Genomic DNA, 13,905 nt, shown 5'->3' on the forward strand with positions numbered 1-13,905 from the left:
TAGAGTTGGACAGAGGAGGATACATACAGTGGTGCCTTGCTGTGGATAGATTTATAAACCAGGAGAAGACATTTAAATCTGGCCCTGTTTTGTATCATTAGCCTTTCAGCCTGGTGACAGTACGAGGAAGTAGGTGTGAAGTGAGGGAGTTCAAGGAGAGTCCTGGTAGCAAAGTTAAAGATCTTGTCGAGAGGACAGAGCACATAGTTGGGGAGACCAAAGAGGATGCTGGCACAGTAGTACAGTTTAGAGAAGATAAGTCTGGTTAAGAGATGCTTGGCGGTGTTGAAAAGAAGGAGGTAACTGATTCTTTCCTAATATTAAGGAGGTTGTGGTGGGGCAAGGTGGAAAATTAAATCCCCCCTGCCTACCCGGAGCCCGGCACTTATCTGAGATGCTTGCTCCACACCGGCCTTTCCCCCTGAATAGCTATAGTAAAATAAATACCTTCTGCTATTTCTGTGCTTTAGAAATACCAAGTGGTAGTTCTTCTACTACGACCACTCTGGTTTGTGTGGAGATGTGCTCCAACCCTGAGTAAAAGTGGTTGAAGGACACTTCTACTGTTTCTAGGGCAGAGATATAGCAAACGTTAGCCCTGCTACTATCTCAACTCAATGTGGGAGGCCAGAAAAAGCACTGGACACAAGAAATAAGGGGGTGGACTTAATTTACTCAAAACTATTCGATGGTTGGGATAAACGGTAATAGGGAGCTGGGTTTGTCTACAACATAATTGAAAGGGCCCTGTTTGTAATGATCTAAATTAAGTGTCAGGCTGGCTCAAATAATAAAGTGTAAGGTTTCTTCCGTTCATGGGTATGCTGGTTGTATCCTGATTCTCTGGGCTCAACACAGTATCGGGAATATTGTGCCCACAGCTGCTTCTTGAATCAAATTTAATCACAGAGCTATAGCACCTAGCTGCTTCTTTGCTCAGGGCGATAGTGTCCAGCTGCTTCTTTGCTCAGGGCGATAGTGCCCAGCCACTTATTTGCCACATATCCTCTTCACAGAGATATAGTATGCCCAGCTCACTATTTGCAATACAGCCGGGACTATGGGAGTATAGGGCCAGGCCTACTTCTTAGTGCCCCAGTTTAGTCCTAGCAGGTATATTAGCTTCTGCCTCACACAATCTTCACCAGGAGCTCCCCATTGGAACCAACTCCATTACCTAGGGCCGGCCAACAGCCTACAAATAGTCATTCTAACATCGGGTGAGCTGCTTATGAGCTTATTCAGTCACATGCCAACCTTCATATTGAACCTGCTACGAATAATACCATTGGGTTCCCTCAGCTAAGGGCAGCAGAAGACAAGGGCATCATCTCTTTGGCCCTGTTTGGCCTTGAAAGGGGCTATTGAAACAACCCCTACTTTCACTGTACTCCTCATCTAACGCCCTGGTAAGCACCGACCTCCTCTGCACGCCCCCACCTCTAACTCCCTCTTACCAAACCATACCCACCTATTAGAACACCATGCTCCTGAACATCCTACTCCTCCCCCCTCTCTTCCTCTTTCATGATGCTTTTTTGGTGCTCCCAAGAAAGTCCAACTCCTCCTTCCTCTCCTCTCCCTCCCCTCCCATCACCATCTCCTAAATGAAACCTGGGTTCTTCCTTGCACTCTTCAACTGCTGAATTCATGCTAGTCTTCCCTTCCTGTCTCCTTGAAGAAACCTACCCCCTCATTTCCCAAATGAATCTGCAATAAAATGTCCTCCATCACTGACCACTTTGGTATGAACATTCCGCGATGGCAGCCTCTAAAAACCTGGGCGTCCTCCCTCACCCTTGGTACTGCCACACACGCTGTCCTACACTGACCTTACCACTTTCTGCCACCCCACATGCATAAGCTAAACAAGCAATGACAGTGCGAGTGGGCCTGGCGTTTAAATAATGCTAAACACAAAAAGATTGCCAATGCCCACTTTTAACAATTCAGGCAACCTCCAGGAAAGTGTTTCCAGCCCATAACATGATTCCATTTCCGATTTTTTCCCTCCCCTTTACAGGTTACAACCACCATAGAATTGGATGAGGTAGCCTGGAAGATTTTCAAGCAGTTTGCAGCACAGGTAAGAGGTCTGCCTCGCCCATGTAATGTGGGAAATGTGCAAATCTTCCCTGCTTCTCCTAGAGCATTATGAAGGGTGACAGTACTATGCTGAGTTGGGTGCGCCTCACTACTCTATGTGAAGGGATCAGAAGGGAACACACATTAAATGAGACCATCATCAGGTTGTCAGCCCAGCCCAGAGCTTGCACTCTCCTTCATTCATCAGCAATGATGTCACTTTTTGAAGGCAGTATTCCACAACCGAGGGTACAAAGCTATAGCATTGTGCACCCTTTCCTGTGGAACTCCCTGCCATCAGTGCCTTGTGCACCACTTCCTTATGCCTCTGTACAAAATGTGTAAGGGTTCAAAAGCCAATTTCCAAACTCCCCCTTGTTAGCAGGAAAGTGTTTCCATAGAGACAAGCCATGGCAAGGAGTACATGGAAGGGGCAGGATGATGCTCCATGGTCCTCTCTGCCGGAGGATCGCATTACATCGAAGAATCACTTTTTCTCCCGCCACATTCCTACAGCATGGGAGGACTCTGAAGGAGGTGCTATGTTGCACGCTAGAGTCGTGTGCAGGCATGGCTCTGGTGGCAGGTAAACGAAGGCCCTATCTGAAATTCAAAGAAAGTTATGACTGACCCAGCTGGACACCTAGGACACCAAACACCTTTCAGAGGGACGTGGACAGCTTTGCAAAGTGTGGTCACACGCCCTGCAACTTGTCCGCGCCAACACCATCCTTCATCCCCACCCCCATCATTCTTTATGTAATGTACAGCAGTTATAGGCCACCATCAAAGCAAAATATTTCTAGAGAAGTAATGACTTAACTGATGAAGGAAGGATTTCCAACATATCTATTTCAATGGTACATGAGGAAAGCTGTGGGGCTAATGAGTTCAGGTCTTGCACTCGCCCAGTTTTCCAAACTCACTGCTTCCTTTCTAGTACCCTTAGTCCTATGCTTTCAGTAGATCTCATCTCTGGGCCTAACACTAAACTAAAAATAACAGTCTTTTAACCCACAGGACATTGCTCTAGAGAAATTGCACTTCATGTTGTATTGGGCTCTGTAACTCCAGGCATAGCAGGCCCTTCCTAAATAGATCTATTCTACAGGTAATGCAACAGATACCTAGCAGAGACATTATTCTGTTGCCCTGCTGTAATGTCACAGCAATTGATTAAGAATCCCATAATCCCTGGCCATGGCAGCACTCAGAATCGGAAATAGTTGCTCGTGGCTTCCTACCAGGGTTGGCCTGAGAAATAAAAGTGGCCCTGGAAATATTTTTCAAAGTGGCCCCATGTTACACCATGTGAGCCAACCAAAGCCTTCTAGGAGGAACAGAAAACAGGAGTCCCCTCACAAAAAGAGCATCATGGTGCAGAGGCCCACTGGGAAATCTCTAGAGTTCCCTCTAGGCCAGTCCAGCGCCACTTCCTACAGAAGCCGTACACAACAATCGTATTGCAAATGCTGCGTTACTCCAACAAACGTGCAGCATTCATGTCCCATAAAAATGAGGGCCTAAGTGAGTGATGGAAATGTGCTCTGTTATAAGTTTAAATATTTTTTCCTGTGCTCCCAAAGCATGCCCGTTGCATGGCATGTAATTCCTTTTATTGGCAGATGTTCTGTCCCATGGTCTATAGGTTCTCCTGGACTAGGCAGACGATGGTTTATGGAGGCTGTGCTTGCCAGATGGTTATTGTGGGAGGTAATAGTAATTAATGCCTTTCTCGTTGGCAGGATCAGCAGATCAACGCCCCGGGACTACAGGAGATCATGAACAAACTCCTATCACAACGTAAGTGTGCACACAAGCCCAGGATGCATGCTTCCCTCCCAGTATCTAGGTACTCGATACACTTACAGAATTGTATGCATGTCATCTCCTCAGCATGCCCAGGATTCCTTCAGGTACTTGAAAACAAACAATGGCAAAGTCTATAGGTCTGGTTTGATAAATGTATCGTTTTATTTTCTGTAAACCACCAACATGACCAAAAGCAATGCGAGACATAAGTAGTACAAGGGGATACCTTTTCTTTCAATCTTAAATTTTAACACGTGGCCCGCGCCCCGCCAATTTCCGGTCTCAGTCCCACTCCTTTTCCTTATCTCTGCGCCCATTTGATATAAATGTGATTGCCCCCAGAATGTTTTGATTGACCCTGATAAATTGTATATGAATGCTATACAAATTTTATATCATTTTAACGAACACCAACATTTTTTATTGAACCCCACATTTTGGGATGTCATTTTTAAATACATTTTATATATTTTAATTTAAAGTTTAATGTAAATTCTATATAAAATCCATATAAATTATATATATAGTATAGATCACATCATGGCAACCCAGACACTTGATGGCACCCAAAAATAATCCTATAGAGTTGAGTTTGCTGCATCACCCAGTAACATCAAACTTCGATATACATTTTATATAGAGTATAAATAAATGCTAGCATGTCTGCCTATGAGAAACCTCAGGGTATTCTCACGCCTAAACCCCTTGGATCCCCTGCGCAGGTGCCAGGGAAAGGCCATCACTCTTGGATCCTGACCCTGCAGGTGGAGAAGCGAGGGAGGATCACCTGGGTGGAGGTTCCTTGGGAACTGGAAGTGGGGTGCCCTTGGGCGAGACATGGTATCCCCCTTTTCCTGTTAGTGACCAACCCAAACCTTCCCCATCTTCATGGGCTTTTATAAGCCAGTTTCCCTCATTTCTCCCCATTTAACACTTGACAGTACTGGGAGGAAGAAGAGGCAACTAAGATCAATGAGGACCACACTCTTTTACCACTAAGGTACTGGAACAAGGAAGATGGCGGCTAGGAGCTGTAAAGATCAGGCAGGTCTCCTTGATTGTGGTCAGGCAGGGCTGATTGAACATCCACACCTGCAGCCTGTCAATGGGCTGCAGATGTAAGAAAGCAGACTAGCCCAGCAGTATGGGATACAACGGGGAAGCCTATGCATGGAGAAGCAACAGGAGCAGCAGCAGGAAGGCCGGTGCAAGTGTGGCGTGGGAGCTGGGGCTCCGTTGAGCAAACCGAACGTTAAGAAGGGAGCCGTGTGGAGAGGCTGTCCCTTTGATATGCGTTCAAAATGCTTGTTCCCCTGTGTTGAGGTGTGAAGGGTGCCTGAAGAGCAGTAGTGAGACCCCTGACATGAGGAGCAGAAGGTCGTCCGAGCCATTCTGCTGAATGTATATCCATTGAGAAACCCGGGGCACGAGCATTTAAACTTGGTTGTTCGAGGAATACTTTGTATCGGAGTTGTCACGTGTTTGTGGAAACACACGTTTTGAAGGTCTCTGATTAAATCCATTATCCAATATTGAATGACTAGGAATACTTTGTATCACAGTGGTCTCATGTGGGAGAAAACACGTTTTTGAAAGTCTCTGAATGTTGTAAATTACATTTAAAGTGAACTAAGGCAATATTACACCACCGGTTGCATGAAAGGTGTTCTGAATAGAAACCATGTTTTTTAAAAATATTGTACTGAATGAAAATCTTAGCAAGTGCAACCCGTGCCTATTGAAGACCAAAATGAGTACAAACCATGTTTTTTTTAATATTGAACTGAATGAAAATCTTAACAAGTGCAACCTGTGCCTATTGAAGACCAAACTAAGAACAATCTATGTTTCTTGAATACCAAACTGAGTGAAAACCTCACAGATGAGCGGAACTGTTACATACTTACTTCTGTTATATAGTTCAGAAGTAAAACGGAATTTAGAATTCAAGAAAAACCATTAGATGCTGCATACTAAAATTAATGATACTTTACTTCCAAGGGAAATCAATATGTGCTGTATCCTAAAGGGAATGGAACAAGGAAAGGCATATTGAATCCCAGACTACATGAAAACAACATCTAATAGAAAATTACTTTGAGAGTATAATCTACTAGAGCTTTGAAGATTATTTCAACACAGTCACAATTTCTACTTAAAAATAAGGCACACAAGTGACAATACCTTTAAAGGGACAAAGTTGATATTTCTGTGCTGAAACTGATTCTTGGGGAATGGAGTCCTGAGACTTGAACCATTTATTGACTTGAGAACAAGGTTCTTTTGTGCTTAGAACTGTGTTACCTGGAACTTGTGGAAGGGAACCCCGAGTACTTGTTAAAACTGTATCATCCAGAACTCAAGTTTGGCAAGAGGGGTCATTTTTAGACTGTTTGTTGGAGGAATACTTGAGGAAGGGAGCTAAAAGGATGCTGCGAGCGGGATAAGGCTCAGGACTTTATGTTAGACACTGTTTCTTTTGGTTGGGGACATCCCTAACACATTGTAAAGATTATTTATGAGGGCAAGTATAGGTTTTGGGCACAGACAGATTCTTCAGTTGAACTCTTTGAGTAAGACGTTTCTTAGTTTTATTTAGATAGGGAAATCCCACCTTAGCATTGGCAACGCTAGGCCTTTTTCCATCCTGATCTTTAAGTTAATAAAAGTGTTTTGTTTAAATATTGAATCTGTTGTCTGTGTCTTGCTTCATGATTCCATCACACGCCCCAGACCTTGGATGGCAGCCATAAATACTTCCATTTGAGTTCGCTTTATACACAAAGTGTGTTTCAGAGAGCCTATACAAAAGACTATTAGGCCGATTCATGTATTTCCTCTCAAAAATGTTGCACGCGGCTGGCGCACAGCGTGCCCGTGCGAATGTCTGCGCCAGCTGCGTGCGATAAAATCAATTCCCGCGCACAGTGCATTCATGGATTCTCGCCTCCAAAAGCAGACGTGGTGCAGAGTGGCGCAGCTACCCTGCAGCAGCGCCAGTTACGCCCCCAAGAAATCCCTCGCGCAAGGAAAAGCCATCAAGATCGCAAAACCATCACAAAGGGCTGTGCCAACACGGTACCAGTTTACGGGACTGGCAAAAGCGGGGAACGCGTATTACGGGCGTCGGGAACACGCGTGCGCGTGAAGATTCACACGCGATCGGGCCAGGGGGAGCATGTGCGTGTATATCAGGGGTGCATGAGAAGTTCTACACGCGAATGGCCTGGGTGCGTGTATTCCAGGGGTGCGCGGGAAGTTCCACACGCGATTGCCCTGGGCGCGTGTATTTCAGGGGTGCGCGGGAAGTTCCACACGCGATTGGCCTGGGCGCGTGTATTTCAGGGGTGCGCGGGAACTCCCACACACAATTGCCCTGGGCGCGTGTATTTCAGGGGTGCGCGGGAAGTTTCACACGCGATTGGGCTGCGTGCGTGTATTTCAGGGGTGCGCGGGAAGTTTCACACGCGATTGGGCTGCGTGCGTGTATTTTAGGGGTGCGCGGGAAGTTTCACACGCGATTGGGCTGCGTGCGTGTATTTCAGGAGTGCGCGGGAAGTTTCACACGCGATTGGGCTGCGTGCGTGTATTTCAGGAGTGCGCGGGAAGTTTCACACGCGATTGGGCTGCGTGCGTGTATTTCAGGGGTGCGCGGGAAGTTTCACACGCGATTGGGCTGCGTGCGTGTATTTCAGGGGTGCGCGGGAAGTTTCACACGCGATTGGGCTGCGTGCGTGTATTTCAGGGGTGCGCGGGAAGTTTCATACGCGATTGGGCTGCGTGCGTGTATTTCAGGGGTGCTCAGGAAGTTTGACACGCGATTGGGCTGTGTGCGTGTATTTCAGGGGTGCGCGGGAAGTTTCAGACGCGATTGGGCTGCGTGCGGGTATTTCAGGGGTGCGCGGGAAGTTTCACACGCGATTGGGCTGCGTGCGTGTATTTCAGGGGTGCGCGGGAAGTTTCACACGCGATTGGGCTGCGTGCGTGTATTTCAGGGGTGCGCGGGAAGTTTCACACGCGAATGGGCTGCGTGCGTGTATTTCAGGGGTGCGCGGGAAGTTTCACACGTGATTGGGCTGCGTACAGGTATTTCAGGGGTGCGCGGGAAGTACCACACGCGATTGGGCTGCGTGCGTGTATTTCAGGGGTGCGCGGGAAGTTTCACACGCGATTGGGCTGCGTGCGTGTATTTCAGGGGTGCGCGGGAAGTTTCACACGCGATTGGGCTGCGTGCGGGTATTTCAGGGGTGCGCGGGAAGTTTCACACGCGATTGGGCTGCGTGCGGGTATTTCAGGGGTGCGCGGGAAGTTTCACACGCGATTGGGCTGCGTGCGGGTATTTCAGGGGTGCATGAGAAGTACCACACGCGATTGGGCTGGGTGCGGGTATTCCAGGGCTGCGCGGGAAGTTTTACACGAACGTGGCCAATCCGGAAACACGTATGCCAGCAGGAAGTAGGTGTACGTCCACCCGCACAGCATAAAAGTGCACGCAAACAACAAACAAGCTCAGACGCCAGGATGAACATACCGTTCCTAGCAGCAGTGGCTGTGGGATACCGCAGGAGGAGGAGGAGGATAGTCCGGGCCAGAATTTTTACACCCAGAACCAGCCTTTTTGGGATGCCTGATGACCATGTGTATGGGAGGTACAGGTTTCCACCTCACATAATACTCGACCTGGTCAGTGAGTGGGAGGATGACCTCACATCAACCACCCTGTGCTCCCAAGCACTCAGCCCCCTGGAGATGGTCCTCAATGTACTGCATTTCCTGGCCACTGGATCATTTCAGCGGACAAGTGCCATAGTGGGGGGGGGGTGTCACAGGCCACGCAGTCACGCTGCCTACACCAGGTCTTGGCCATCATCACTGCCCGCCCATCAGTCCGCAGGCACATATACCTGCCCAGAACACCTGCAGAAAGGCAGGCTGTTGCCCAGGACTTCTACAGGGTGGCACAATTCCCCAAAGTGCTAGGTGCCATTGATTGCACCCATGTGGCTCTACGTCCCCCCAGGGCAACTGAGCACAACTAGAGAAACTGCAAGCACTGGCATTCCATCAACGCCCAGGTAGTATGTGATGCCATCACCTCAGTATACGCCAACTATCCAGGCTCCACCCACAACAGTTTCATCTACAGAATGTCTACCCTAAACCGGGACATAGAAGCTGGGCGGCATGGCGATACATGGCTGCTCGGTGAGTATAAATGCCACTGCGCATTCATGCATGTCAGATACTGAGTAATGTCACAACCCCACTGATGATACCCATCACCACCTCCCCAGGGGACAGTGCCTACCCTCTCAGCACCCACATGATGACGCCAATTCGGAACCCCACCACGCCACCCCAGGTAAGATACAACACAGCCCACATTGCAACCCGGGGCATCGTGGAGCGCACATTCGGAGTGCTCAAGTCACGCTTCCGCTCCCTTGACCGTTCTGGCGGGCAGCTGTTATACGCTCCCCCAGTAGTGTGCAGGATCATAGTGGCAGCATGTTTCCTGCACAACGTTGCAACACGCCGGGGCCTGGCCGTGGACATGGTGGTGCCCCCACATCCCCAACCACATGCATGCCCACTGCGCATGGGAGGGGAAAGGGCACGGGGTGAGGCAGCCCGTACGCAGCTCGTGGCTAATTACTTCACATAAAATCACACCCCTGTGGAGTGCACACAGCCCTGGCACATACCAGCTGACAATCAATGATGATTGTTACTGACAATTATGATGTGTCAATGGACAGTCAACTGTCACAACCATACCAGCCTGAGATTGTACATCTGGAAGTGTTCCATTGTGTGCTTCTCTACCTACACAAACAGCACCAATGCTGTGTTCAAAAGACACACTTCTATGCTGCTAAAATCATTACCCCCTTGCAAGACACAACATGACAACAGTGCCATGTCACCCAACCCCTCGCCAGCACCGCCACCCAACACACCATGGCATGACATGCCATGTGAGAGCAAACAAAGTCATCCCCCAAACATGACACGTGTCACAAAGTACAGTGTCCCTAATGGAAACTGACCACACACAATATGCCCACATAAATGTAGAAACAACAACACACATGACCAAATACTTACCACAATACAATCGACATAGCATAAACATGACAGTACTAAGGCAAAGGATACATAGTCTTACAATATGAGAATGCCAGCACATCCACCACCTCCAACTGTACAGTGTTGTTGCCACGCACATCTGGAAGTCCACTGCTCACAACATGAGCTCCTTCTCCAAAGTGGACGGCCTTGTGAAGACATGAGGAATGAACCTGCAAATTAGGAGGGAGACATGGATGCACAAGCACACATCAATACACCATGCAGTGCACAATACAACAACAATATGCACTAGGAATGTATACACAGTATTGACTACAGACTGCCCACACAGCTCATGGGAGTCCAACGTCACTGTGTAATTCACTGTCACTTGGGCACACCCTTTGCAAGCCCATGGAAACGGGAAGCAGGAGGGGTGTGTGTCTCACTGACCCAAGCATCTAACCCAAACTCAGGACAAGCCTGCATGTGCCCAGCCGGAATACAGTGGATGCCCATGGGAGCCACACAAGGCAACACACTGCAACAAAAAATCAAAAATCAAAAATGGCCATGTGTGCGCCAGGGTGGTGGGGGAGGCCACCCAGGAGGTCCGAGGACAGGGTGCCCACCAACAGCCACCTGCATGAATGTTGCGAAAAAAAAAACACCTCCATGGGCTCATGGCCTGCACGGCTACTAAATAGTGGGAGATTCACTGCTGGATTCGCTCTCCTCAACCTCTGCTGCCACAGGAGGTGGTGGTGCCATGGGAGGCAGCCCACGCAATGCCCTAGTTTGGTCCTCCATGGCAGCAAGCATGCGGGTCTGGAAGGCCTCGTTCTGGAGGGATATGGTGCGGAGATCCCTATGCAACACCCGACGTGTTGCCCGGACCTCCGCCCGAGTTGCCTGCATCTCTGCTGAGAGCGTAAGGGTGACGCGCTCCAGCAGCTGTTCCGTCCTAGTGACAGTGGAAGCCTCAAGGTCCACAAGAGTCTGCCTGAGGTGTCGGACCTCTCCCCTCAGGGCTTCCCTCTGTCCCTGGGCATCTATAGAAATTGATTCCCTCAGATTGTCCAGGGCCACCTGTCTGTCCCTTTTGGACGCCAACATGCCCTCCCTGACTGATTGGCAAATGGAGTCTGTTGCCTGCTGTAGTAGCTCCATCTGCCTTTCTGGGGGGACAATGGAAGTGGCCACCCTCTCCATGGCTTGAGCAATCATTTCTGATGATGCTGCCTGTTGGTTGGCCATACCGTAAATGGATTGCTCCCATGTGGTATTGCCTGGTGGCGGACGGCCACCGCGTTGGCGGGCACCACACCTGTCTGGGGCAAGGCGAACTGCGCCTTGCTGTGTCGGCACTGCCTGAGGCTGCAGGACTGCATTTCCCCTCTGAACTGCTGGCCCAGGAACAAGATCAGATGTTGCGAAGTGTGGCCCTGCATCCGTAACCACCACAGGCGCACCTACCAACACTGACATCCCCATAGTGGGCTCTACCCCTGGTGCAGGTGGGTCGGACAGAACAGTATCCCTTCCATGAACACATACCTGCGAATCCACATAGGCCTCATCTGAATCAACACCTGAAAAGAGTTCTGGGGAGGTGCAGCCAGGGACACCCCGGGACAGTATGGCCTGCAGCAAGAGAGGGTTCTCCCCCACCACCAAACCACGTCCCCCACTGGTGCCTGGTCGTGCTTCAGATCCCTCCTGGGCCTGCACCATCTCCTCTCCCTCAACAGCATCAGGTGCGTCATCCTCTGCAAAAACAAGAAAGACAAAAAATGGAAACAGGCATTAGCACCATGGCACACTATTAGGCCAGACAAGCTACAGTACCAGTACTTGATTTACACATGTCCCACATGACTATAACCCTCCCATGCATGCACTGTCCATGAGTTGGAAGGGGAGGAAAATGTCAGACACTGATGACACCAAGATGGGAGAGCAACACATCAGCTGCATGCTGGCTAGCAGTGCCATCACACATTGGCCTGTGAGTGGCATGTCCAATACACATACATGACACATGCCATCACACAGATGGCATGTACCATGGGCATGTCATATATGTGACAATAGGGGAGAGTGATGCGCAGTAGAACCAGGTGAATTCCTACAATCAGCCTGAATGAACACAGCTAAATACGGAACAATGTGGTAGCAAGATGCCACTTCAAGGGCAACTGGCGCAATGTAGTGCAAAACGCCTACTGTGGCCAGAAGGGATACTGTAATACCCAAATCCCGGGTCGCAGAATGCATTGGATGAAGCACATGGGTGGGACAAAACACTCAGGCACAAACACCCTGACCTGGCACTCAACCAGAACCCCTCCCACAAACTACATACACATGGATCACACACACATGCTTGTGCACTCACCGGACAATGCCTCGTAATCTGGCAGTTCTCCCACACCTTGGATCTGCTCCTCTGTGACGTAGGTCCCAGCGACATGCTCATGTAGAGTGAGTTCTATGTCCTCTTGTGGAGACCCACCTCCAGTCCCTAGAGTTGCGGCATGACTTGAGGCCAGCTTTTTCTTTGCCCTACGCTTAAGGTCGTTCCAGCGCTTGTAGCACTCAACAGCTGTGCGCCTCATAAACCCAAGGGCACTTATGCTGTCCGCGATGGACTGCCAGTGTGCCTGACGTCGAGCAGGTGTAATCCTACACCCTGAAGTGACCAACATTTCGGCGTCATGTTCGGACACATACTGCACAAGTGCATCCAGTTCGGCATCATTGAAGCTAGGCTTCCTTGGCGTGCCGGACCGTGTAGCCGTGTCGGGGTCATCAGCCTGTACTGGACGAGCACTCTTCCTCTTTCTTTTTGTGGGTGGTGGGGATCCGGAGTGCCCTACGCCGCTCTGGACACTAGAGGCAGGAGCACCGGTGGACTGTGTAGTAGTAGTGCACGATGGCACACTGACCACATGACTTTCTGCAGGCATTAGCTGAAGTGTGAAGATGGCAGGGGGAACCTCAGTCTGATGTACCGGGACCAACACTGTCCTTGCTGGGGGAGTCAGAGCTGGGGTGGACGGAGCTGCAGCTGCCCCTGCAGCCTCCCCACCCCGCCTACTCGGGGCAGCAGATGACATGGCTGCCCCTGTACCACGTGACCTGGTGACACTGGCTTGCGCCGCCACCCGTGGCCTAGACTTGGCGACCTGGAAGTCAGCCTGGGAGTCACCCTGTGCTAGGTCAGGTGCCACAACGGGCCGGTCCAACAAGGGCTGAGCAGGGATGGTGTCAGCCACGTTTTCCTCAACCATGGGGGGGGGTGTGTGTCCCTGACTGGTCCTCCACACGTGGGGGGCTTGGGGGAGTCTGCAAATCCTGGCCATGTCCCCTACCGCGCCCACCACGCCCACCTCTTGAGGCTCGGCCACCTTTGCCACCCTTACCACTTGCTCGCCTCCCAGCCATGGCACTGATGGAGTTGTGCGTATGGGAGTTGCAGTGGACAATTGTCCTGGGCAATTGGGGGTCAAAGGGGTAGGGTACTAGATGGAATTCGTACCCAAGTGCTCTAGCAAGGCTGTATGTAACCCCTGGGGAAAGATGACAGGTCACGCAACTCACAGGCACCCCTAAAACAGAAAATGACGTGCACGCAACCCCTTGTAGACCACGTGCGTGGGAAAAGGAACCTGCACTACGCTGTGGCACCCAGAAACACAAAAATGAACGTATGCGTGTCACACGCAGCCTACAATGACCTCTGAAGGGGTACGCTACACACGGGGCTAGCACAGTTGGTAAATACGTGCACGACTCACCGTCTGCCTGGGAAAAGAGCGTGAAAAATATGCGTGTGTGCGCGTTGACGACACCCCCGCCAAAAGAAGAATTGTACACTGTCTGAGGAGACAGGACAAAAGGAGAAGTCAACGCTGTGTGAGGAAACAGGTCGAA

At 50.0% G+C, this 13,905-nt stretch overlaps 1 protein-coding gene across 1 annotated transcript in view; it reads left to right on the forward strand.

The window, feature by feature from the left end:
• The window catches only part of LOC138567788 (calpain-1 catalytic subunit-like), a 398,207-nt gene that overhangs the window by 246,407 nt on the left and 137,895 nt on the right, over positions 1-13,905 (forward strand). The window contains exons 14-15 of the mRNA XM_069646278.1: positions 2,024-2,086; positions 3,831-3,888. Of these exons, the coding sequence (XP_069502379.1) occupies positions 2,024-2,086; positions 3,831-3,888 (121 nt within the window). The remainder of the gene's footprint in view (positions 1-2,023; positions 2,087-3,830; positions 3,889-13,905) is intronic.

The sequence above is a fragment of the Ambystoma mexicanum genome, chromosome 2p, assembly GCF_040938575.1.
Source record: "Ambystoma mexicanum isolate Mex_15411 chromosome 2p, UKY_AmexF1_1, whole genome shotgun sequence".
Lineage (NCBI taxonomy): Eukaryota > Metazoa > Chordata > Amphibia > Caudata > Ambystomatidae > Ambystoma > Ambystoma mexicanum.